Here is a 26,041-nt window from a genome sequence, read left to right on the forward strand (position 1 = left end):
GCTACATCCACCTTTTCCTTCTTTGAATTTATCTCATGTGATTTGATCATGTGATAACAAAATGGCAGACAAGTTGATGTGAAATTTGTTGGTCTTCATACGGAAACAAAAATCATGAAGAAAAAGGTTAATATAACAGTCACAGATTTTTATTGCTAAACAGTAGAACAACCTGTCAATTTTATGACTGTTAAAGATTATCTTAACATGAAATGGATACAAACTAGGACAAATTAAACCAAAGAGGCAAAGTGTTATAAATAAGAAGATAATTTTGGTGTGATTGTCAAATTATTATGAAACAATTTTTCACAAGAGACCAAATGACACAAAAATTAACAACTATAGGTCAATGTATCCTACCGTAGTCTAAAATCGTTCATCTTGTCAGTTCGTTAGGTATTTGTGTTTGAACTTAACACACGGGGAAACTCCGCATTGACGTCACTACGCTACTTCCGGCGTAGAAAAACAATGTAGAATACGTTTTTTCTGCACTTTTGAATAAAAAAACATTTCTTAAGGTAAGTTTTCATTGTTGTTCTCAATTATTGCTAAAAAATGCCAAATTTCTAATGCCCGTTTCAATCCCGACTTCCGAATGTCTAAAAACATTCTAGAACTTCACAAAATCCCACTTCCGGCCTCTATTGCTTTGTGTACATTCCATTCAGCGTCATCAATCTTGTGGCAGGCAATACAGGTCAAGCAAATCGTATTTTTAGGAATTTTAAAATGACATGCTCCTTACGTCTTTCGCGATTTTCCCGCGAAAAAAGCCCAACCAAAATGAAAGGAAAACTAATTGAAAAAACGATGCCCATGCCATAATTTTATACAGGAATATAGAGTAGGTTAATGAAAAATAATTTACATTTATTTTTCATAGAATTTTCTTTTTATTCATTATAAAAAGATCGATATTCTGACCATCATGACTGTAGATAAATATTCATACAGAATTCCATTGATGTCAAAAGGGATGGCAAAAAAAAAAGAGTTTTCCTGTTAAATAAAACCCAAAATTATTGCAAACTATTTTGAAGCAATATCCCACAAAGAAATAACGTAATTGCCGTAGACTGGAAAATCCCCTAATTGACAGTAGAACAATTTGATTGGGTAGAACGAATTGACATCACGTGATTTTGACGCCATTGAAATTTAAATGTAAACAAACAAGGTCAGAAGGTTCAGTATGGGACAGCATCGTACATTTAGTTACTGACAAATAATTATGAGTTACCAAGCTTGACAATGCATGGTAATAAAAAATGAAAGCTAAGTGTACAGAAAAAATAAGAAAAAAATAGCCTTAGGATAACGACTTATCATTACACCTGGATACGGCCTTCAACAGTGAGCAAAGCCCATATTACATCGTCAAATTCAAATGAGAAAACTGGCCTAATTTTTCTGTATGAGTACGTTAAAGCAGGAACATATATATTTACGGGACTTGACACTACCTGATTGTAGTCGATTTTATTGTCGTGCCATCGTAAATAATGATACAATACGGAAACAGACATGTGTTTAAAACGGATTCACTATTATCCTAAAAATTTCTGATAATATCAATAAAATGTCATTCAAACTAGTTTTATAGTGATGCTAGTGTATCAAACTTGTATTCTGTCACTTCAAATTTGTTAAAATTGCAAGCAGTTCATCACAGAACTGTGCAGAATGCAAACAAGGTAATAAAAAAATGGCGGCCATTGCCGCGATATGGCCGCAATGATTTACAAATTCCCAAACTATTATAAAACACTTCACATCAAATAAATCAAACTTATTTTAGTAATTTTATATGACAAAATATATCTTCTAAATGATAAAACTTGTATTTATTTACGATTATAGAGTTATGTGGTTTATTTATTGAGCAGTTGCAATAGTTTTCCAGTCAGACGCTACCAAAATCCATAAATCTCGGAAAGTCTCGGGGAGTCCGAGATTTTTTCAATTTTACACTGAAAAGTGTATCAGATTCATTTCCCGTTAGGTATACAGTTCCCAGGTTGTAGATACCAATTCTGGCTTTTACCTTTATGTACAAAAAAAATAATGAAAAACACATATGTAATACAGCAACAAACGACAACTACTAGTACTACTGGATTACAGGCTCTTGACCTGGGACAGGCACATAGTGGATCAGTGGAATAACCTGTCAGATTTAACGGTGACGGCAAAGACTCTGAATAATTTTAAGTCTGCATTAAATGTGAAAATTGGAACCCAAATAAATTCATATGTTCGTGTTAAGTGTTTCAACTGCGCACACCTAAATAAGTATTTTTGATAAGTTTAATATATTATATACATTTATAAATATATTATGATGAGATGAGAAATCATATACCACAATCTAAGATGAGGGGTCAGCAGAAGCCTTTGGCTTATGTAACGACCCGAAGATAAAGGTATAAAGGTATATGTAACAAAAAATTTGTTCCGGTGTGACATTTGTTCCGCTGGAAAAATATTCATATGAATTATGTTCCACCAGAATTTATATCACAGAGAATATGTTCCAGCACTTCAAAATTTGTTCTGGAACTAATTTTTTTACCAAATGTGAAATAAGTTTCGGAACAAATATATCACAGAGAATACAATGGAATATGTTCCAGCTCTGTAAAATTTGTTCTGGAACTAATTATTTTAACCAAATGTGAAATAAGTTTCGGAACAAAATTCACAGCTCCATGAATGTGGCAGGGTTAATATAAAAAAGAAAATATGGTATGATTGCCAATGAGACAACTCTCCACAAGAGACCAAATAACACAGAAATTAACAACAGTAGGTCACTGAATGGATTCATCAATGGCCCCAAAATTACAAATGTAAAACTTTGTTAAGGTGACTTATTAATTGTTATGCTAAAATAATTTAAGTGTATTATCGAAACAGTATACCATAAGAAAATAGAAGACATATCATTATCGTGGCTATTTCTAGAGTAAAAAATTGTGCACACAAAAATGAAGCAATGATAGTGACCCTTAAACAGGGTTAGAACTTAAGACTTTGGCAATGGTAGCCCACAGCTTAAATTGTGTAGCCATCATCATGATCATATATAGTCCTATACAACATGTACAAGAAAATCAGAAATTTAAGTAGCCCACACCAAATTTTAGGGGCCATTGGCCTGTGGGCCCCTGCTAATTTCATACCCTGTTAAAGATGTTGGTCAAGCACTGAAACCCCCATGAGGATATTAAAACATTAGCAGTACTTAATGAAAATGCTAAAAAAATAAATTCAATTGCATTTCAAAACTGACTGTCTTACCAAACAATATCTAAAATTGCTTTAGTATGCAAATTGTTGTTTTTTTTAAATCAAAAAGGTTGATAAACTTAAAAACTAAAATCTATGCTCACACCGTCTTCCTCTTCAATACAGTGTATACTTTTGATTAGAAGGGACATACATCATTGATGAGTTCAAATTTAGAAAAGGAAAAATACCTTTCAATTAATCACCAGAATGATAATGTGTTAGTTCTTTGCTCTATCTTCTTTATTTATGTTCACAAACGTATGAGACTACTAATGCACAATTATATAAAATGTACAAAATTGTTTGATGTACAAAATGTAAATTTTACATTAAAAAAGCAGAACATATACCTGATAAGAATTTTGCATACAGGTAGTTTTCCATTGACAGAATTAAACATGTTAAAGATTGAGTTATTGCCCTTAATCACCATGTTGGAGAGCAACAGGTTAAAATTTGACATACCAAATATAGACATGGTACAAACAAGTGATTTTAACAGATTCTCACTAGATAGGTGATGAATTATAACAGCAAATTATGCAATTAGAGCATGACAAAACAATTAATTTGGTTGTTTTGTGTTGGAATATTTTGGAAAATACAGGACTTAAACCAGTCACAATGTAACATTATACAATTACTGTCTTTTGATGAGGTAAATATGCGGTTTTATTGACTTTTGAAAAAATGATATTCACTGAGGCCGACGGCCGAAGTGAATATCAGTTTTTCAAAAGTCAATTAAACCCCATATTTATCGAAACAAAAGACAGTAATTGTTTTATTCCTTATTCCGAGAGAAGAAAATGCATTTAATTACAAACATATACCAAAACAAATTGTACATGAAACATTTTACCATAACGTTGCATGTAAAAGCACGTGACGTTTAGCACGGTGAATAACACTTTCTCAGGTGAATATGCTTTTTTATTCAAAATCCAATTTATATAGAGAAACCTACTAAAATAATACCAATAAGGAATAATATACAATTACTGTCTTTTGATGAGGTAAATATGCGGTTTTATTGACTTTTGAAAAAATGATATTCACTGAGGCCGACGGCCGAAGTGAATATCAGTTTTTCAAAAGTCAATAAAACCCCATATTTACCGAAACAAAAGACAGTAATTGTTTTATTCCATAGTCTGAGAGAAGAAATATATCTAATGACAAACATATACCTTTTTTTTTTACATGAAACATTTTACCATAACGTTGCATGTAAAAGCGCGTGACGTTTAGCGCGGTGAATAACACTTTCTCACGTGAATATGCTTTTTTATTCAAAATCCAATTCATATAGAGAAACCTACTAAAATAATACTAATATGGAATAAACATATATACAGTACTGTAAATCAATCCAGCTGTTACAATATAAGTACTCACAGTATACAAAATTATTGTAATTGCATGAAATGCAAGAAAAATTACTTTTGTTATATACATGATATATATATGCATTATTCTTTGGATCCAGAAAACCTCTGGATTGACTAGTTTACAGAAAAAAGCTTGATACATACATACAATGTATATATATTGAAATTATTTCTAATCTTGTCAAATGACATTTTGATTTGGTTAAGGAGTTAGAATGTGATCTTGATTTTTCTTTTTCTGCAGGTTTTATTGATGGGCAAGAGTGGATCTGGCAAGACAAGCATGAGATCCATCATCTTTGCCAATTACATTGCCCGTGACACAAGGCGACTTGGTGCAACTAGTAAGTATGAGTATGCCATTCATATGTAGTCTTTGTAAAATAAAAGTGTCATTATACTTAAAAGATGGAGATGTGGTATGATTGGTATTGATTTAAGAAACTTATGTTACCCAGTGGCCATCAACAAGGAGCAAAACTCATAGCATATAGCCATCTATAAAAGGCCCAAACATAAAAAATTCAAACAAAAAACCAACAGACTGATTTTAGCAGACAAATGAATGTGCATCATATATAAACTACCAGAAGACTAAATCCTTATAACAATAGAAAAATCTATACACTGACAAAATAATTTAAACATTTGTGCATTACGGTACCCTCTTGACAGAGACTGCCATGTTGTAAGGCATATGATTTAACACAATTTTGTATATATCTAATTACCAAATATAAAGAAAATAATTATACAGACTTTGTCATATATTACCATTTAATGCTTGCCTCATACTACAAAGAGTAATACAGGAAACTAGAAAGTCAGTGATATATGGTATGTAGAATTTTACAGGTAATCAGTCATGAAAGTCAGTGATGTTTGGTATGCAGGTTCCTACAGGGAACCAGTCATGAAAGTCTGCAATAATTGTTATGCAGTTTCAATGAATAAAATATGTTGAGCCCACACAACCAATGACAACGAAAATCACAATACAAAACTTGTATTATCTCACTTATTTACCACTCCTTCTTGTTTATTAAGGACTTAGGACTAAAGATTGCTGATCAAATATCATTGTTGAAATAAGATCGATGTCAGACTAATATTTACAATATAAAAGTAATCATGACTAGTCATGTCAGTAAGTGTTCAACATATATACTGTTAATTCAAAAATTATTGTGATGATTTTATCATTTGGAAAATGCGACAGGCTCATAATCGCAATAATTAATACTCACATTTTGAAATTTTTTATATGAATTAAACAAGGTTTTTCTCAATCATGTCAATATCGCAAAAATTTAAATCGCATTCTAATCTAAAATGACAAAATCGCAATAATAAAAAAAATGATAAATGCATGCAATAATTTCTGAATTTACAGTATACTATAGAAAACTTCAGTCATTAATTTAATTCTTATTACAGTTGATGTTGAGCATTCACACGTCAGATTCCTAGGTAACTTGGTATTGAACTTATGGGACTGTGGTGGGTAAGTTATCTTAACAAGTTTGTGGTTTAATCCATGTCATTCTTGATACAGAGAGTGATTCAAATGTCATTATAATGCCCTTGAGTGTAATCAATACAGTAGATATGGTAGCAGTTCAGTTTCAGTTTTCCCTCAAACTTTTGATACATGATGTGGTATGATTGCCAATGAGATTTGCCTTCAAGCAGAGACCATATGAAGTGGATCTAATACAAGTCTGTTTTGATGTTGATGTAATATATATGTATTCCTGAAAAGAAAAAGAAATCTTTTATCTTGTTCCTCTTATTCATGATTCACTATTTTGTTATATTGCTTTGTTTACTTGATTTAATTGAAGAAGGATGGATTTATGATACTGGTACAGTTCAGACCAGATGAACATACACATCAGCAGTGTTTTATTGACAGTAGCTGGATTGTCTTAACTTATTATTAAGAACATACACCAAGATCAACCTGTCCCAAAACTTTGACTGTAGTGATACATGCAACCATGTTATTGGTGTTAATTTTAAAGTCTAATTTTATTTTATTTTTTAGACAAGAGGCTTTCATGGAGAATTATTTTGCTAGTCAAAGAGACAATATATTCAGAAATGTAGAAGTATTAATTTATGTGTTTGATGTAGAAAGCCACGAGCTTGAGAAGGACATGCATTACTATCAGTCATGTTTAGAGGCTATCTTACAGAACTCACCAGAGGCCAAAGTCTTCTGTCTTGTACACAAAATGGACTTAGTACAAGATGATCAGAGAGACTTGGTAAGCAAATGATAGATTATAAATACTTCTGTGGCGGTCCACAGTATATTAAAGGTTATAAATACTTTCACGGCTGCCCACAGGATATTCAAGTTAATAAATACTTCCGTGGCTAAGTATTTATTTTGTAGAAACTGACCATGTGACGTAACACACTTTTTTTTTTCAGTGAATTTATGTATTTGATGTAATTAAAAAGAATTTAGATTTATCTTATTTATTTTCAGAGATTATCATATCACTTTTAGTATGAACATCTGTTAATAGGCTTGATTATTTTGCAGGTATTTAAAGAAAGAGAAGAAGATTTAAAAAGATTATCAAAACCTCTGAACTGTACATGCTTTGCCACTTCTATATGGGATGAAACATTATACAAGGTTTATTTATATATGTTGCACTCTTAACTCACTCATCTTCTACAAATATGAATGATTCCACAAAGATAGACATTTCAGTTAAACACAGCTTACAATATCACCTAAGTGTAACTAATTTTTATCATAGTTGGAAAGTTTAATTATCTGTGACAGTTTCTGGTCGAGAATATATATATGTATAAAGCTTTATATTTATGAATGAAGAAAGATATAGCCAATCAATAGTTTATATAGCCTTATAGACCTAACTGTTTCTCTTTTCTTTCATAACAGAGGAAATGTAAGTAAAAAAAACATAGTTTGACCTGACCAAAATTCCATAACTTTAATCTCTGAATTATTTTTCCATGGGAAATGATGGTTTAAGTCGTGACTTGTGAGAACTCTCTCTGTAGTGTTGAATAACTGTAACATTCCACTTTGTATTTCAGGCTTGGTCTAACATTGTTTATCAGTTAATACCAAATGTACAACAGTTAGAGAGTATGTTGGCTAATTTTGCTAACATCATTGATGCTGATGAAGTCCTACTCTTTGAAAGGGCTACTTTTCTGGTGAGTAATAATATGACTCAAGTTGTGTAACTCACATTAAGACATCTATGTTTCTGGTGAGTGATGTTCTGTTACCCACACACATTAACACAGCTATTTTTACAAACTTTGTTTTTTGTGAATAGAGTATATATGTGAAATACTATAAACTAAGGGCTATTTGAAAAACAGACAATCCAAACATTGCAAAGAGATATGGCACTTAGAAATTACATCTGACAAGGTGCAAAGTACATGATATTTACATAGAAATACAGGAGAAATATTGCATTTCATGTATATGACTGTGTACCTCTTGTATATAAGTTAGATTTTCTTGTTTGTAAAAAGAGATGCAAAAGGTACGAAAGGGATAGTGGAAAAGGAAGACAATACTATGGTGAAAGAAAAACAAAAAATGATCAAAAGGCAATTCTAATATGACGTCTATATTACGCTTTGTAAACAAAGCTGTGGTCTAATGAGCACAAAATATGTTGGATACATGCGCACGAACTTACTGTTTACATTAACGTTATTTCCATCGTTTTCCTTCAAAATAAATACATTTAAGCAGCTAACAGAAACTTTTATTATATTTTTGTATGAAACAACATATATTTACCCTGCTCGTAGTTTTTAAACTGATCAAATATAAATGCAATGCACAGACTCCTCGAGGAGGAAACGGTAACAACCAAACATTTTTAAGGTAATTTCGTACACTTCGACCTATAAAAATACTGTATTTGTCTTTTTAGAATCGAAATAATTATTTCTTAAACAACAGTATACAATCACAACAACTTGGATGGAGAGTTGTCTCATTGGCACTCATACCACATCTTCTTATATCTATAGACAATAAAATACATCTAAATAAATAGATGTCATCACCATTAACAGTAGATGTGACGTCATGAACCCCCCTATTAAATGATAGAAACTTATTGAGACAGCTCAAGTCCTGTATGACTGTTAACATTTCCATTGAATTGATGAATTTATCAATATTTGATCTATCTAAATATTTAACACATACAAAGTAAATTTGAAGACTCGTTTAATATACTTTGATTTCTTTTTTTACTTCAATTAGTATTATGTTTGAAGAACAAATGTAACTATTGTTGTAGATTACGATTGTTTCATATGAAGTTATCTGGTATAATATTCCAGAATAACTTCCTTCTATACTAGATTTCTTTTCTTTTGATATATTTTTCTATAGGTGATTTCCCACTGTGAAAGAAAACCACATAGTGATGTCCATAGATTTGAAAAGATTAGTAACATAATCAAACAGTTCAAACTAAGCTGTAGTAAGCTAGCAGCAACATTTCAGAGCATGGAAGTTAGAAACTCCTGTTTCTCAGCATACATAGATCTGTTTACCTCAAATACCTATATTATGGTGGTCATGTCAGATACCACAATACGTAAGTTTTATTATACAGGGAAAGATCTATACCATAATATGCAATTTTAACTAAAGCAAGGAAATGACAAATGCATGTATTGTATGTTTTTTTTTAATTTTAGTTCATTTATATGTTTTGGAGTTTAGTGTGAAATTTTTACTGCACTAGCTATAGACTTAAGTACACAATTTATTTAGGGGCCAACTGAGGACCTCCTCCAGATGTGGGATTTTCTCACAGCGTTGAAGACCCATTGGTGGCCTTAGGCTGTTGTCTGCTATTTGGTTGGGTTGTTGTCTCTTGACATTTTCTCCATCTCCATTCTCAATATTATTCCATTGATCTCCCTACTACTATATTAGATTTTTGACTTAGACTTGATGTCTTCTGTCTATTCCAACATTTTGAACTGTTCTTTTCATTCCAATATGCAAAAAAGAACAGATGTTTTTATCATGTCTTAGTCATGAGAATCTAATTACTTTTATCTTGATTACATGTAAATTATCTTTTATAATTTCAAATAGGAAAAAATCCAATTTTCCAGTAATTCCATAGAAGTTATCATGGTATTGGTATTTTACACAAATTCTCACATTTGTAACTAAGGCCAATAGTCATGTAGTAGTCCCAGACTGAAAAATTAGGAAGTCAGTGTTACTGACAAAAAAATATGCACTTCAATTTAAAATGATTAAAAAAAATATGCAAGTCCTTTTTGTGACCTTAGGTTATTAAAAGTTTAACTTCATATATATTTGCTTTAATTTATGAAAGATGTCATATTGAAGTTTTGGAAATTTGTAACTTTTGAGACAGTAGACATTAGTAGCCTTCAGCTGTTACTCTTTGTTCAGATTGTTGTCTCTTTGATACATTCCCATTTCCATTCTCTATTTCATTATCATTTAACTATTTTAGATTAGTAAAAAATACTTAATTCTGGAATGGTGTAATGCAACTCTATTGTACTTAAATAATTCTTTTGTGTTCACAACCATATATACCTCAATGGAAGACTAAATTATGTTTTGACATCATTAACACAAATCATTCCACCACTGGTTTGATCATATTGGTTTATCTGTGTTATCATACCTACAATTTTTGTCAGATCTATAAAGATCAGTATGATCTAGTTGAGTCTAATTTGAATCCCTGATGAAAATTTATGCAAAAGACTTATGATGTACAATGTATTATGACAATTTCAGCTTCAGCAGCAACTTTAATCAACATTAAAAATGCTAGAAAACATTTTGAGAAGTTAGAGAGATCAGAACCTGGACATCATACCATTGGAGCAAGGTGAGAAAACTTACAACATTAGAGTTATTAATTGATATTGCATTTAAAATAACTGATTTTACTGGGCTTCTTCGAACTGGGAATATTCGAACGCGCCCTTGCCATAACCACGGTAGGCCAGAGCTCCTCGAAAAACAAAAGAAATATTGATATTATAAGTAGCAATTCTTTAAATTTTGATCTCATGTGACTTCATTAGACATTTCTCCTAGTGTTGAGTGCAAATTGAGGTGCATATTGAAGTTATTTATTGTAAAAACAGTGTAGTTTTGCTGATTGTTGTTATACAATATGGCGGACGGAGGGACAATTCCAAAAACCCAGACTAAAACGTATGCTGAAATAGCCTCTTCCGACGATACATCTTCAAAAGATCAGTCAGTAAGTGACGTAAAACCCATTTTCATAATGGAAGATGATTTATTTGGCTCTAGTAAGCCCACACGAGAACAATATCTCACGCACGTCGAACTATATAAAGCAGTTGAATGCCTTGTAGACCCCAGTCACTTAAAGGGTTTACAAAGAGTGAGGGGGATGTGGAGGTTATATTTTGATAATCATGAGGACAGGGAAAAAATGCTTACCAATGGTATTGTAATTCGAAAGAAGCTTATTCAAACATATACTAGAAATCCTATGGTAGCTAATAATGAAAATCCATCAAACATTTGGGTGAGAGTAAAAAATATACCCTGCTCAGCGGATGATGGTCAAATCCAGAGAGCATTAGAAGAGAAGAACTGCATTGTTCACAAAATAAATAGGGAGAGGTTAAGAGTTGATGGGCGTCTAACAAACTGTCAGACCGGTGATCACTTTGCTATCTGTGATCCCATCCCCACACCATTACCAAAAACTCTTCTAATTGGTAAATATAGAGCTATAGTTCTCCACAAAGGCCAAGAAGACACTCAGAAAACAGTCAAATGCAACAAATGTCTGCAAGAGGGGCATAAGCTTTTTGAGTGTCCAAATGACTGGGTATGCAGAACTTGTGGAGGCAGTGGACATAAATCTAATTACTGCACTACTTGTCCGAATGACTGGCTGTGTCAAACTTGTGGAAAATCCGGCCATACAGCCCAATACTGTAATGCTGATACCGTCTCCTCCAGTGAAGACAGCCAATCAGATTCAGATTCTGATTCCGACAACAAATCTAGTCATCAGGAAAACGGAAATTATAATAAATCCCTGTCACCAGATTTGTCGAAAATCAAAAAACAGATTTACATTCAACAAACAAATACATGTTGTAAGTGAAACAGTAGAGAAACAAGACAGTAACAATCAAAACAATCAATCAAAAGAAAATCCGAAAGCATCTGATACAAATTCTACAGACGAAAAGAGGCAGGTTAGAAAAGCTAAATGACAAAAAACCAAAAAAGACAAACAACACCGCTCTTCTAGCGATCAGCAAAGTATGGATCACTTCTTAAAGGAAGCTTTTCGAACACCTTCACAAAAACCCAACAATGAGACAAGAACACGCAACAAACAAAATGCAACTACCCCTACTGATGAGCTGCATGCAAGAGAGGAACCTGTGAAAAAAAATAAATCTTAATTCCTCTAAATAAAATATCAAAAAAACAAAACACTTTCTATAAAATATGTTTTTAATTTTATTCAAATTGTATATATATTTTTGTTTACTTTTTCTTGTAACTATAGACTGTGTCTATAATTTTAACATAAACATAATTTGTGAGTGTGATGTCTATATAACAGATAGAATACATTCAAAGAAGAAAAATTTAAATACAAGTACATGTAAAGAGTTATTTAAAAATATGGTAAATATTTCAAACACAGATAAAAGTCTATATGAAGACTGTTTAGAATGTAAACACAATCTTTTGAATAAAGAGACAAAAACTCTATCGGAAACAAACACTTTATAAGTCGCTTGAAACTGGTACTGCATTCATGAACTGTAAAAGCATCAGAATCACTTTAAAAGATTTTGTTGATATGTTCAATATAATTCACTTATATGGATCGCAGATAGGCAGTAAACTAATTCAATTTTATAGTTCTAAGTTTGTGATTGATATACTGTCAAAGTCCATTCATCTAGTAGGTCAATTTATAAATTTCCATAAATGGTTAAAATCAGTTGGAATATCAATTTCACTATATAATGATGTATCCACACTATATTGCAATGTAAATCCTGTATATGATGTTTCAATATAAAAAATCCTAGAATTATTCATTTGTTTACATTCCATATCATGCACATGTTGACTGTAAAAATAGTTCAGGTAGTTGTTAACTCATACAAGGTCAACACATCAACCTTTGATGTTGAATCTGAAAAAGAAAAGAAAGTTTTTTATGAGGTAGAAGGTAGAATATTTTATATAAATAACGTAAGTGTCAATTTTAACATCAAAATAATTACACTTCAAAACTTTCTAAATCCGGTACATTTCAATTACCTATTAAGAGAGATTTTCGGAAAGTCAGTAATGAAACTAAAAATAGATTTAAACTTTATCAATGCTATATATAGATCTATAAATAACCTGGTGTATATCTGGGTCACGACCAAACAGAAACTCGATAAGCAAAAACTTCTGTTGGCATTTAAATGGATTTTTAGAACTGTTTCCTATAACAACAAATACAACTAACTACTATGAACATTAAAAATCTTCATATTTGTTCATTAAATTGTCAAGGGTTAGCAAAGAAAGAAAAACGCTTTAGACTATACACATGGTTTCAACAACAAAAGTGTGACATTTTAATGGCACAAGAAACCCATTTCTCAAAAGATATTATAACGAAAATTAATAATGAGTTTCATGGAAAACACCACCACAGTCTAGGCAAAACAAATTCGAGAGGTGTTTCTTTCTTTATAAGCAAAACACTTGATTTTAAACTAATAAATGAATTTTGTGACAATGAAGGAAGAATAATTTTAATTAATTTGGAAATTCAAGATAAGATATTTACTTTATTAAACTTGTATGCACCAAATGAAGTTCACGCAAGGAACACATTCTTTAAAAAAGTACAAGGTTTAATTGAAGAGCACAGTCTTGGTGCATTAATTGTAGGAGGAGATATGAATGACCTTCTATCTAGTATAGATACAAAAAATAAAAATCTTCATAAAAAGTTTAAAAAGCCAGTAAATAATCTTAAACAGGTAATTAAAACAAATAAACTGATAGACATTTGGAGGCTATTAAATAAAACCAAAAAACAATACACTTGGAAAAGAAAAAAATCTACAAAATGAATGAGGCAAGTAGGATTGACTTTTTTATAATAAGTTCACAAGTACGCATGCTGGCAGTATCAGCTGACATCAGACCAGCTCAAATTTCAAGTACAGACCACCAAGCTATTTCTTTAAAATTAGATATTTATTCAAGTAATCGAGGAAAGGGTTACTTTAAAATGAATAATAGTATATTAGCCGACTTTCAATATCAAGAAATAATAAATAAATTGATTGATAAGTATGAGAATAAATTTAATAATGAAAATCTTCTTACTCAGTGGGACTTGTTCAAAATTGATACCAGAGACACTACAATTAAATATTGTAAATCGAAAGCCAAAGAAAGAAAAAATAAAATCAATGTTTTGGAAAGCGAAATTAAAACTTTAAACGAAAGGTTAGATACATTACCTACAGACACAAATAATATTCTTTTTAATGAAATTAAACAATTAGAAAATGAACTAGACCATATATACTCATTAAAGGCGAAAGGGGCCCAAATTAGGTCAAGAATTAAATGGGTTGAGGAAGGTGAAAAAAATACAAAATTCTTTTTATCTTTAGAAAAACACAGGCAATCAAAAAAATCTATTAATAAGTTATTGTCCCAAAATGGGGAGGTAACTGTAGATCAAAGTGAAATTCTTAATATGAGTAAAGAGTATTACAAAGTCCTATGTAAAAGCTCTAACCCTGATACTGAAATCTTAAAATCATATATTGAGGGTACGAACATAAATCATTCTTTGACAACTTCTGAAAGTAAACAGGTAGATGGTAAATTAACATTAGAAGAGTTAACATCCTCCATTTTTAAAATGAAACTAAATAAAACACCTGGGAAGGACGGTCTAACTGTAGAGTTTTACAGACAATTTTGGCCAAAACTTAAGAACATAGTTTTGAAAGTCTCTAATACTTGTTATGATAAAGAATCTTTATCTAATACCCAAAAGATTGGGATTATATCACTAATTTATAAGAAAAATGACCCTTTGTCCCTGGATAACTACCGTCCAATAACTTTATTAAATATAGATGTGAAATTAATAACATATACTTTAGCACAAAGACTTAAAAAAATCTTACCATTAATAATCCATAGAGACCAAAATGGATACATAAAAAATCGCTATATAGGATTCAATGTGCGTCAAATTCAAGACATTATAGATTACTCTGAAAATTTTAATATTGAAGGAGCTATATTATTTATCGACTTTCCTAAAGCATTTGATTCACTGGAATGGGATTTTATGTTGGAATCATTAAAGAAATTTGGGTTTAATGAATCATTTCAGAAGTGGGTTAAAACCCTATATTATGACATAAAAGGATGTATTTTAAATAACGGGTGGATTTCAGAAACCTTTAACATTGAGCGCGGTATTCGACAAGGATGTCCTTTAAGCGCTTTATTGTTTGTTTTATCAGTTGAATTACTTGCTTGCAGAATAAGAGACTCTAATGATATAAAAGGAATACAAATCAAAATTGATAAAAAAAACTCATAGTCTAAAAATTTCACAATTAGCAGATGACACAACTCTTTTTTAAAAATCTAAAAATGAAATAAAGCATGCACTTAATATAATTGAAACCTTTGGATCGCTTTCTGGACTCAAACTCAATAGAAACAAAACAGAAGGTATATGGCTAGGTAAACTTAAACACTGCAAGGACAAATTCGAAAACATTAATTGGAAACATAACGTAAAAAGTCTTGGTATTTATTTTGGATATGATAAGAAAGAATGTCAAAAACTTAATACAGAAAAACAGTTGGAAAAATCAGAAAAAAATAATTAATGATTGGAAAAAAAGAAAAATTAGCATGATTGGTAAAATCACTATCATCAAAACACTTGTTATACCTAATATAACATATATTGCATCACTAATAAATCTGTGCAAAGAAACTATATCTAAGTTTAAGAAGATGACATATAATTTTTTATGGGAGGGTGGTAGTGAGAAAGTTAAACGCTCAGTGCTAAGAAAAAATTATTTAGAAGGGGGGTTAAAAATGACAGATCTAGATTCTTACATTGAAGCAATGAAAATAAATTGGGTTAAAAGACTTACAGATGAAACTTGGGCAAACTGGAAAATTATTCCAACCTACTATTTCAGTGAGTTTGGGGCTAAAAACCTCATATTTAAAATGAATCTGGGTTCTCATAAATCATTAGAAAACATAAAAAAACCTGCCTACTTTTTACTTAGAAATCTTAAAATGCTGGATTAAAAATGGTGGCGGGAAGACAAAAAACCCTGAGAACTTTTTAGATATCAGGAAACAAGTTATATGGGGAAATCAATATATTAAGAATCAAGGCAAAAGTTTGCACTTTAAACACTGGATAGATGAAGATATAATTTTTATTAATGACATAATCGACGATAAAGGAGAAATTTCTCAAAATTTTTTAAACAAACTTAAAAGGAAACAAAATTTGATAGCAGAAACATGTATGTTACGTAAAGCTATACCCAAATCTTGGAAAGAAAAATTAAAGAGTAAAACATCTACAAATACTAAAATTAATTTTCAACAAGATATAAAGATGAATAGCCATGGATTGTATTACAATCTGGACAAAATTTCATTCAAAGAAATATATAATATTTTAATTAAATCTAATAAAGAGCTCCCAGTAGGATTCTATGTATGGAAAAATCATTTCACTTTTGATAACGTTATTTATTTTATAAAGAAGAACCTTACTTTTACATTCTATTTTTTATACGACTGCAAAATTTGAAAAATTTTTCGTCGTATATTGCTATCACGTCGGCGTCGTCGTCGTCGTCCGAATACTTTTAGTTTTCGCACTCTAACTTTAGTAAAACTGAATAGAAATCTATGAAATTTTAACACAAGGTTTATGACCACAAAAGGAAGGTTGGTATTGATTTTGGGAGTTTTGGTCCCAACATTTTAGGAATTAGGGGCCAAAAAGGGCCCAAATAAGCATTTTCTTGGTTTTCGCACTATAACTTTAGTTTAAGTTAATAGAAATCTATGAAATTTTGACACAAAGTTTATGACCACAAAAGAAAGGTTGGGATTGATTTTGGGAGTTTTGGTTCCAACAGTTTAGGAATTAGGGGCCAAAAAAGGGCCCAAATAAGCATTATTCTTGGTTTTCGCACAATAACTTTAGTTTAAGTAAATAGAAATCAATGAAATTTAAACACAATGTTTATGACCACAAAAGGAAGGTTGGTATTGATTTTGGGAGTTGAGGTCCCAACAGTTTAGGAATTAGGGTCCAAAAAGGGACCCAAATAAGCATTTTTCTTGGTTTTCGCACCATAACTTTAGTATAAGTAAATAGAAATGTATGAAATTTAAACACCAGGTTTATGACCATAAAAGGAAGGTTGGTATTGATTTTGGGAGTTTTGGTCCCAACAGTTTAGGAATAAAGGGCCCAAAGGGTCCAAAATTAAACTTTGTTTGATTTCATCAAAAATTGAATAATTGGGGTTCTTTGATATGCCGAATCTAACTGTGTATGTAGATTCTTAATTTTTGATCCCGTTTTCAAATTGGTCTACATTAAGGTCCAAAGGGTCCAAAATTAAACTTAGTTTGATTTTAACAAAAATTGAATCCTTGGGGTTCTTTGATATGCTGAATCTAAAAATGTACTTAGATTTTTGATTATTGGCCCAGTTTTCAAGTTGGTCGAAATCGGGGTCCAAAATTAAACTTTGTTTGATTTCATCAAAAATTGAATAATTGGGGTTCTTTGATATGCCAAATCTAACTGTGTATGTAGATTCTTAATTGTTGGTCCCGTTTTAAAATTGGTCTACATTAAAGTCCAAAGGGTCCAAAATTAAACTAAGTTTGATTTTAACAAAAATTGAATTCTTGGGCCTCTTTAATATGCTGAATCTAAACATGTACTTAGATTTTTGATTATGGGCCCAGTTTTCAAGTTGGTCCAAATCAGGATCCAAAATTATTATATTAAGTATTGTGCAATAACAAGAAATTTTCAATTGCACAGTATTCAGCAATAGCAAGAAATCTTCAATTGCACAGTATTGTGCAATAGCAAGAAATCTTCAATTGCACAGTATTGTGCAATAGCAAATATTTTCAATTGCACAGTATTGCACAATAGCAAGAAATATCTAATTGCACAATATTGTGCAATAGCAAGAAATTCCAATTGGATTTCAATTGGAGTTATCTTTCTTTGACCAGAATAGTAGTTGAATCAACTTAAATCATTGTTTTATACAATATACAATGTATATTCACTTTTACTACCAACTGATAGATTAAAACAATCTTTACCATTTAGTAATAACAAGCACTTTTTTTACATTTTAATATTTTATGATGTATTTAAATGAGCAGTTATTGTTGCAAACTTCATTAGAAATTTGAATTGAGATCAGTTTTGAAATAAGGGAAAGGGGGATGTGAAAAAAAAATTGGGGGGTCAATTTTTTTCATTTCAGATTTCATAAATAAAAAGAAAATTTCTTCAAACATTTTTTTGAGAGGATTAATATTCAACAGCATAGTGAATTGCTCAAAGGCAAAATTTTTTGTTTAAGTTCATTAGACCACATTCATTCTGTGTCAGAAACCTATGCTGTGTCAACTATTTAATCACAATCCAAATTTAGAGCTGAATCCAGCTTGAATGTTGTGTCCATACTTGCCCCAACCGTTCAGGGTTCAACCTCTGCGGTCGTATAATGCTGCGCCCTGCGAAGCAACTGGTTAAAAGATAATAGAATGAAAATGTTCAGATGGAAATTAATGCATAATATTACAGCAATTAATCATAATTTGTATCGTTGGAAAATATCTGATAATCCAAATTGTGGGATTTGTTCCAAATGTGATAACTATAATCATTTTTTCTTTGAATGTAAATGGGTAAAAAATTATTGGTCAATAATTCATGACATATTTATGTATTTTAATATAGATAAACATGTCTTCTGTCTTAAAAATCTTGTACTTGGATATAAAATTGAAGATATTGAATATAATACACTTAATCATGTCATAACAATGATTTGTTTTGTGATTTATAAATGTTTTTATTTATCAGAAAAGAGAACTAAAGGAGTAGGTTCAGTAAGACCCCTTTTTGGCCCCAAAATATAGCAGTTTTACAAAATTCTTAAAATGTAAACTTTTAGTTATTTATTGGACAGTAGAATGCTTCTGCTACATAAATATGGGCTGTTTTTGACAATACAATGCACATATATCGGGTACTAGCACCATTAAGTCATGCTAAATTACTGAAATCTTCACAATTCTAGCATTTTAGTTAAATTTTAGACAGTTTTCGTGTGAAACGAAAGTGGCCGCATTCGTGTTCATCCTTAATATTGAAATGTAAGTTGTATTTTATGATAATACATAACATATATAAAGGTTGTGGATGAACACGGATGCGGCCACTTTCATTTTTGACAAAAATCATCTGAAAAGTGACATTTTTTGGCATATTTGGTAGATTTTGCATATTTGAGCTTGAATCGGGTTGTTTTTAATGACTATATCAGTTAAAATCTTTCACATAAATTAATTGATTCAAATGAAATAGACACTTAAGTGTTTAAAAAGTGGTCAAAATCTTTCGTAAGATAAACTTGAAATTTGAGGCCAAAATCGGTCCTTACCGGACCTACTCCTTTGTGAACATGTTGTCAGTTCTAAAAAATGAAATTGAAACACAAATGTTATATCATCCAGATAGTCTATTTTTGAGAAAATTTCATAGGAAAATATCAAAACTTTGATTATATTTATTTTTTATGAGAATTAGACCTTATATAAATACTACAGTATTTAAATAACAAAGAATCAATCAATTAATAATTTACAAATCAATCAAGGTCAGGGGTCAATAGCTCCTTCTTTGATCTCTTCGAAATACTTCATTCTTACTTACCTGAAATATTCGATTAATATAAGTTTAAAAATTTACACATTTGATAAGTGACTTGACGACTGTAATAAATTACTCACCATTTCATGAAATTTTTTGTCAAGCCATGAGGTCAACCATGCTTGATCATTCTTGATCATTCTACTTTCAGTTAATTTAGTTTTATATAATCAAAACAAATGATGGGCAAAAATCCGGTTATCTGGTGTTCTTCTTTTTATTACTTTCTTATATGATTGTTTATATATAGGATCACTGAATAATATATATGTATTGTGTGCTCGTATGAATACTTTGTAAAATGCAACTAACACAAGATATAAATATAAGATATATTTTGCTAATCAAATCCCCTGGTTTCATTAGCAATTAACAACACAGGGAGGAACCTTAGCGTCATTGTTGTAGCGCTAAGGGACATTGTTCACAACCAGTAGTGAAATAAAATATTTAAAGTTAAAAAAAAAAAAAAGATTTTACTGGGCTTATGCATGATAATTTGATTCAGAATTATTTAAAAGTAATTGATTGTGCCTTTTATTACACCTTGAGTAAATGAGCAGACTACACGAAATACGTCGGACCGTCGGACAAATCCGGTGAATAATGGATCGGTCTGGTAAAATTTTGTTGAATTCCGGTCCGAATGTCCGGTGTTTTTTTTTCATGGAACATTCTAGCAAAATTGCCAAACGATCTCAAATTCATTTTCATCTTTATTATTCATCACAGCGATGTTTATTTTGTTCAACCGCTAGCTTTATGCCGAACATCGACAACCAGTAATGTGTAAATCCGGGTAAAAACATATCTGACTGTCAAAAACAACAATGGATGCCATCATTGGCACAACCGGAAATGCAAATAAAACCGGATCAGATTCTGGGAACGGATAAGGATAATTCCGGGTTTGCCGATTTAAATACAATAAATGAATAAAAATCCAAGCAGATCACAAAATTTAGCTATGAAATATAACCACAAGAATTGAAAACCAAAAGATATATGAAAAAGAAAGAAGAAACAAAAAATAATATTTTATACAGAAACTCTAAATTATGTTTAGTTCACAAACATTGTCAAAATCCAATAAAATGGGACATTACTCTTCACTGAAATGCATTCAAGCAATTGTGCACAACTTTCATAACAATATCCCCTCTTGTTACATCATTTTGTTTTAATTTGTGCATTTTGGTGAGGAGTAGGCCGGCACAACAAAGTCATATGTTTGTTGTTTTTTGTCGGATAATATACAATTAGATGTAAAAAAAAATTGGTCTGGTAAAATTTCATTCGGTCTGGTAAAGCTAGGATGCTTACCAGACCGAATGTCCTGTAAAAATAAAATTCATTCGCGTAGTCTGAATGAGTGACATTGTGATTGGTTTAAATTAACACGTGGTGACCCCTATGGATCCATATGGGGTCAGTAGATTTCATAGAGGATTCACGATGACACTCCTACTATTTTTATACAACACTTGGAAGGAAAGTCCATTGCGATAAATTCTGCATGCAGTTAACGACTGACCCCTTAAGGACCCATAGAGGTAAAGTAAAAATGGAATTTATCAAACTCTTTGGATCCATATGGGGTCAGTAGCAAGCCATATAACTTTAATTATAAAATCAATGGCACAGATGTTATTAGCCCATTGCAAAAGAATGTTTAAGCACACCTTGACAGAGAGTTGAAATTGAAACTAAATAAGAATTAATTTGGCAATCAAAGTAAAGGGTGTGCTTTTACTTTTTAAAATACTTGACCACCCAATATTTTCATATCATGGTCTATTGGATGTTTCATTACATTGATTGATTGGTTCTGGCTTAACTTCTAGTTACAAATGGTTAATGTATATTCAACACAATAAAAAAACTTTAATCTTTTTTTTATCAATCAAAGTGCTTGTAAGAACTGAAAGGTAGTGGGAATTTAAATTAAATATTGCATTTTATAAAGCATTGGTTGTAGTTAATTGAACTACAATTCTGGATAATGGGAGATAACTTTAATTTTTAAAAGATGACTTTAACAATGACATCATTAAATTTTTTAGAACAGATATTAGATTCCTGCACCTTGCAAAAGATATGTAATTTTCATGACAGGTGTAACATCATTTTGTGACTTGAAGATCTAAACATATATTACATTGATAAATTTCTGAAAATGTTTATGGATAGGATGTATAGAATGTTGTGATCAATGCACTCTATTTTGTGTATCAAAAAGGGAGTGATAACCCTTGGAAGATTAAGATATCAATTCAGTAACATATGGTTATGATTGCATTTCATGCAATATTTACCCAAGGTCTAATTTTGATCTTAAATGGATCTATTTATAACCCTTGAATGGCAAGTAAAACAAAAAGTATGATTTGATGCATGTTTTGGACCTAAAAGCTTCAGGAAAAACTTGACCACTACAATTCAAAATGATATGCTATCAAAAGGTGCCAAGTTTAATATTGAATCCCTAGACAAAACAGTTTTCTAGATGGGTGGTTGCAGCCAGAGTTAACTTCCCAAAAAAATGTATGTTCTATTGGGGCTTACAGTTTTAACTTGCAACATTACACCTATAGACTCCTCAAAGAGATTGTAGGGTGGTTATTTAATTTACAGAGCCCATGGGAGTAGATAGTTATACTGAAAAATTTTAATGATAAAAATATTGTTTATAATACCAAGACAATTAGTTTTGTTTTTTTTTTGTTTTTGTTATTGGCTGACTGTTACTAATAGTTGGAAATTATTTGAAATAGAATACTTGAACTGAAGCAACTATATAAATTGCCCAAATCCTCAGACTTTATCAACTGTAGACACTTACCTACTGTGAATAATTTATTTTCGTTGTTAGAATAATATTGTATTTTCATTTTAATTACACCTTATGTAAGAATTCTTGGTTTTGATTGGTTGATAGCCAGTGTATTTTTCACCAATTTACTGTTATCAAATGAATGTCGTTCATTTTTAACGCCGCCAGGGTATATGCAAAAAGGATATGCCTTTTTTACCCTCTCTGACGTGGTATTTGCCAAAAAATACTCTATCCGACTGGACGCTTGTAAGGTCACGATCATCAATGCGTTTTTGAACGTTAACATTCGGTGTAATTAAACAGATATAGCATGTTCTTGATGGGTATTTGCGAAAAATACCAGTCTTGAGAATGAATTTCCCTCGCCTTACGGCTCGCGACTGGTATTTTTCGCAAATACCCCTCCTTAACATGATATATCTGTTTAATATTTAATTTTGAGGCTTTGCTAAAATCTGTATACAGGCCTATTGAAAATATGTTCTTCAATGAACTTTTGAACTCATTGTTCACTTAAATATCCCTCGAATAATAATGGAGTAATGGTTTAATTCCACAAAAGTATGCAAGACTTTCTCAGTCAATTATTATATCAATCTTGAAGTCTAAAAAAATAATAATACTTCTTATTTTAAATAAGTATTTTGTGTTTCAGTATAAGCAGTCATATGCAAGCAGAATAGTGACAAACAGTAAAAGAAGGGATGCACTTCTAGAATAGGATACAATAAATTATACCAGGACACTCCAAAAAGAAGGAATTATTATTATACCACATCGATTAGCACAGAAGATAAAGTGAAGCCAGAAGACAGTATCTTCAAGGGACCAGATGTGGACTGATAATAACTTAAATTGTTTCTTTATTTGAAATGAGTGAATTAATATGTTATATTCTGTATAAATGATGAAATAGAAGATTTCATTTTACATAATGTCAATAAAAATAAGGAAATATGGTATCATCTATGATTGCCAATGAGACAACTATCCACCTAAGTTGAAATGAAGTATATTTGTTTTATGTTTCTTATTTACTTGGAGAAAGACTTTGCATACAGTATCTTATTTGGCTTAAAAAATAAAATACATTGCATTACAAATCATATGATTTGCCTTAATATAATTCCATTCAAATCAATTTTAAGCTGGGCCAAAATCTGTTAGTCTAATTGAAATACATAAAATGGTCTTTCTATGGTCATAAATACAATTTTGTGTAAGATTCCAGAATAAGTTGACATGTCTAGGGAGGTGAGGCATATGTATAACTTTTCATTTGATTGCAATGGAAGCATTAAATATTACCAAATAACTTCAATGTATTATCATCATTTTCATCCATTGTTCCAACCATAAGTCCCCATTCAAATGCATTGATTGTAAAAAACAAAGTGGGTGTTTCAGCCCCTGGAACACTTCCCCTGGATCAGCCACTGGTGTATAGATAGATATAAGAAGATGTGGTATGAGTGCCAATGAGACAACTCTCCATCCAAGTCACAATTTGTAAAAGTAAACCATTATAGGTCAAAGTACAGCCTTCAACACAAAGTCTTTGCTCACACTGAACAGCAATCTGATCTGGTGGCAGCTGTGGAATAGCCATCTTCTTAAAAGCTAAATATTTTGGAGGGTAGAAAACTTGAATCCTTCATACTTTGTATATAGATGCCTTATGTTATGAAGTTTCGACTGTCCATTGTCCTTGGCCTAATTTTCATGGTTCAGTGACTACTTGAAAAAAAGATTTTAAGTACTCTTATGAGTAATATAATAACTATATCTGATATGTGCGTACCTTGCAAGGTCCTCAGACAGTTTTCACTTGATCTCGACCTCATTTCATGGATCAGTGAACAAGGTTAAGGTTTTGTGGGCAAGTCTATATCTCAGATACTATAAGCAACTGGTCTACTACATTTGGTGTATGGAAGGATTGTAAGGTGTACATAACCAACTGGCAGATGTCATCTGACCTTGACCGCATTTTCATGGTTCAGTGGTTTCAGTGTTTTGGTCTGTTCATATACTGTATAGGTCTACTATATTTGGTGTAAGGAATGATTGTAAGATTTACATGCCCAACTGGCAGTGTCATCTGACCTTGACCTTATTTTCATGGTTCAGTGGTGGAGGTTTTAAAAAAGTTTTGAATTTTGGTCTTTTTTTTCTAATACTATATGCAATAGGTCAACTATATTTTGGGTATGGAAATAATTTTATAATGTACAGGTCAGTCTTACAGATTTTATTTGACCTTGACCTCATTTTCAGTTCATTGCTCAGTGTTTAAAGTTTTTGGGTTTTGGTCTGTTTTTCTTAAACTATAAGTAATAGGTCAACTATATTTGTTGTATGGAAGGATTGTAAGGTGTACATGTCTGCCTGTCATGGTTCATTTTACCATGACCTCATTTTCATGGTTCATTGATCAAATTTTTTTTTAAGTCTGTTTCTTAGAAATTATAAGCATGATCTGCAATAGATGAACTGTATTGAATGATATTAAGGTGTACCTACATGTATTTCTTGTTAGGTTTATATGACCTTGACCTTATTTTCTTGGATCATATACAGTCTATTTGATAGCTGTAGTAAAGCTTTATATTTAGGACTATCAACATAATATTAATGGTTATTAAAGGTTAGACATTTCAGTGTGTGCACTCTTTTGTTGTGTTTCGGTCTAATACTGTATGTAATAGGTCAACTATATTTGGTGTATGAAAATATTTTATGATTTAGATATCAGTCTGGAATGTTACATTAAACGTTGACCTTATTTTTACAGTTCAATGCTCAATGTTAAGTTTTTTTGTTTGATTTTCTAATACTATAAGCAATAGGTCAACTGTATGGAATGATTGTAAGGTTTATATGTCTGACAAACAATTTTCATGTGACCATGACCTCATTTTCATGGTTCATTGGTCAATCTATAGTTTTCTTGATTATTTTAGTTTCATAGAAACTATACGCAATAGGTCAACTATATTTAAAGCATGTAATGATTATAAGGTGTACATGTCTGTCTGACAAGGTTCATCCGACCTTGATCTCATTTTCATGGATCATTGATCAATGTTCCCTGGTTAAGTTTGTTTCTTAGATACTTTGTGCAATAGGTCAACTTTATAAGCTCACATGGCCCGAAGGGCCAAGTGAGCTTATGCCATCACTTGGCGTTCGTCGTCTGTCGTTGTAAACTATTTCAAGAATCTTCTCCTTTGAAACTACTAGGCCAAATACTTCCAAACTTTAACTGAATGTTCCTTAGGGTATCTAGTTTATAAATTGTATCCGAAGTTTTGATCTATCAACAAACATGGTCGCCATTGGTTATTATCATGAATATTATTATAGGTAGAGATAAACTGTAAACAGCAAAAATGTTCAGCAAAGTAAGACCTAAAAAT

The 26,041-nt window shown here is 31.2% G+C and overlaps 1 protein-coding gene and 1 long non-coding RNA gene across 2 annotated transcripts; one reads left to right on the forward strand and one right to left on the reverse strand.

Annotated features, from left to right (window-relative positions):
* The first annotated feature begins 14 nt into the window (after positions 1-14).
* Positions 15-23,937, forward strand: LOC143067084 (ras-related GTP-binding protein A-like). Its single transcript, XM_076240114.1, has 9 exons — positions 15-126; positions 4,933-5,032; positions 6,126-6,192; positions 6,736-6,958; positions 7,243-7,338; positions 7,770-7,892; positions 9,103-9,310; positions 10,507-10,600; positions 23,278-23,937. The coding sequence occupies exons 1-9, from the start codon at positions 115-117 to the stop codon at positions 23,303-23,305; spliced, it is 951 nt and encodes a 316-aa protein (XP_076096229.1). The 5' UTR covers positions 15-114; the 3' UTR covers positions 23,306-23,937.
* LOC143067086 (uncharacterized) lies at positions 12,208-19,953 on the reverse strand. The gene is made up of 2 exons (XR_012975839.1): positions 19,867-19,953; positions 12,208-12,922 (listed from the first exon to the last, which is right to left on the reverse strand). It is a non-coding gene; the product is annotated as an uncharacterized LOC143067086 (long non-coding RNA).
* Positions 23,938-26,041: the final 2,104 nt, after the last annotated feature.

The sequence above is a fragment of the Mytilus galloprovincialis genome, chromosome 3, assembly GCF_965363235.1.
Source record: "Mytilus galloprovincialis chromosome 3, xbMytGall1.hap1.1, whole genome shotgun sequence".
In the NCBI taxonomy this organism is placed as follows: Eukaryota; Metazoa; Mollusca; class Bivalvia; order Mytilida; family Mytilidae; genus Mytilus; species Mytilus galloprovincialis.

Coding starts and splice junctions, on each gene's coding strand:
- LOC143067084 (XM_076240114.1), top strand. Junction 7,339..7,769: donor GGGATGAAACATTATACAAG/GTTTATTTATAT, acceptor TTTGTATTTCAG/GCTTGGTCTAACATTGTTTA. Junction 10,601..23,277: donor CATCATACCATTGGAGCAAG/GTGAGAAAACTT, acceptor TTTGTGTTTCAG/TATAAGCAGTCATATGCAAG.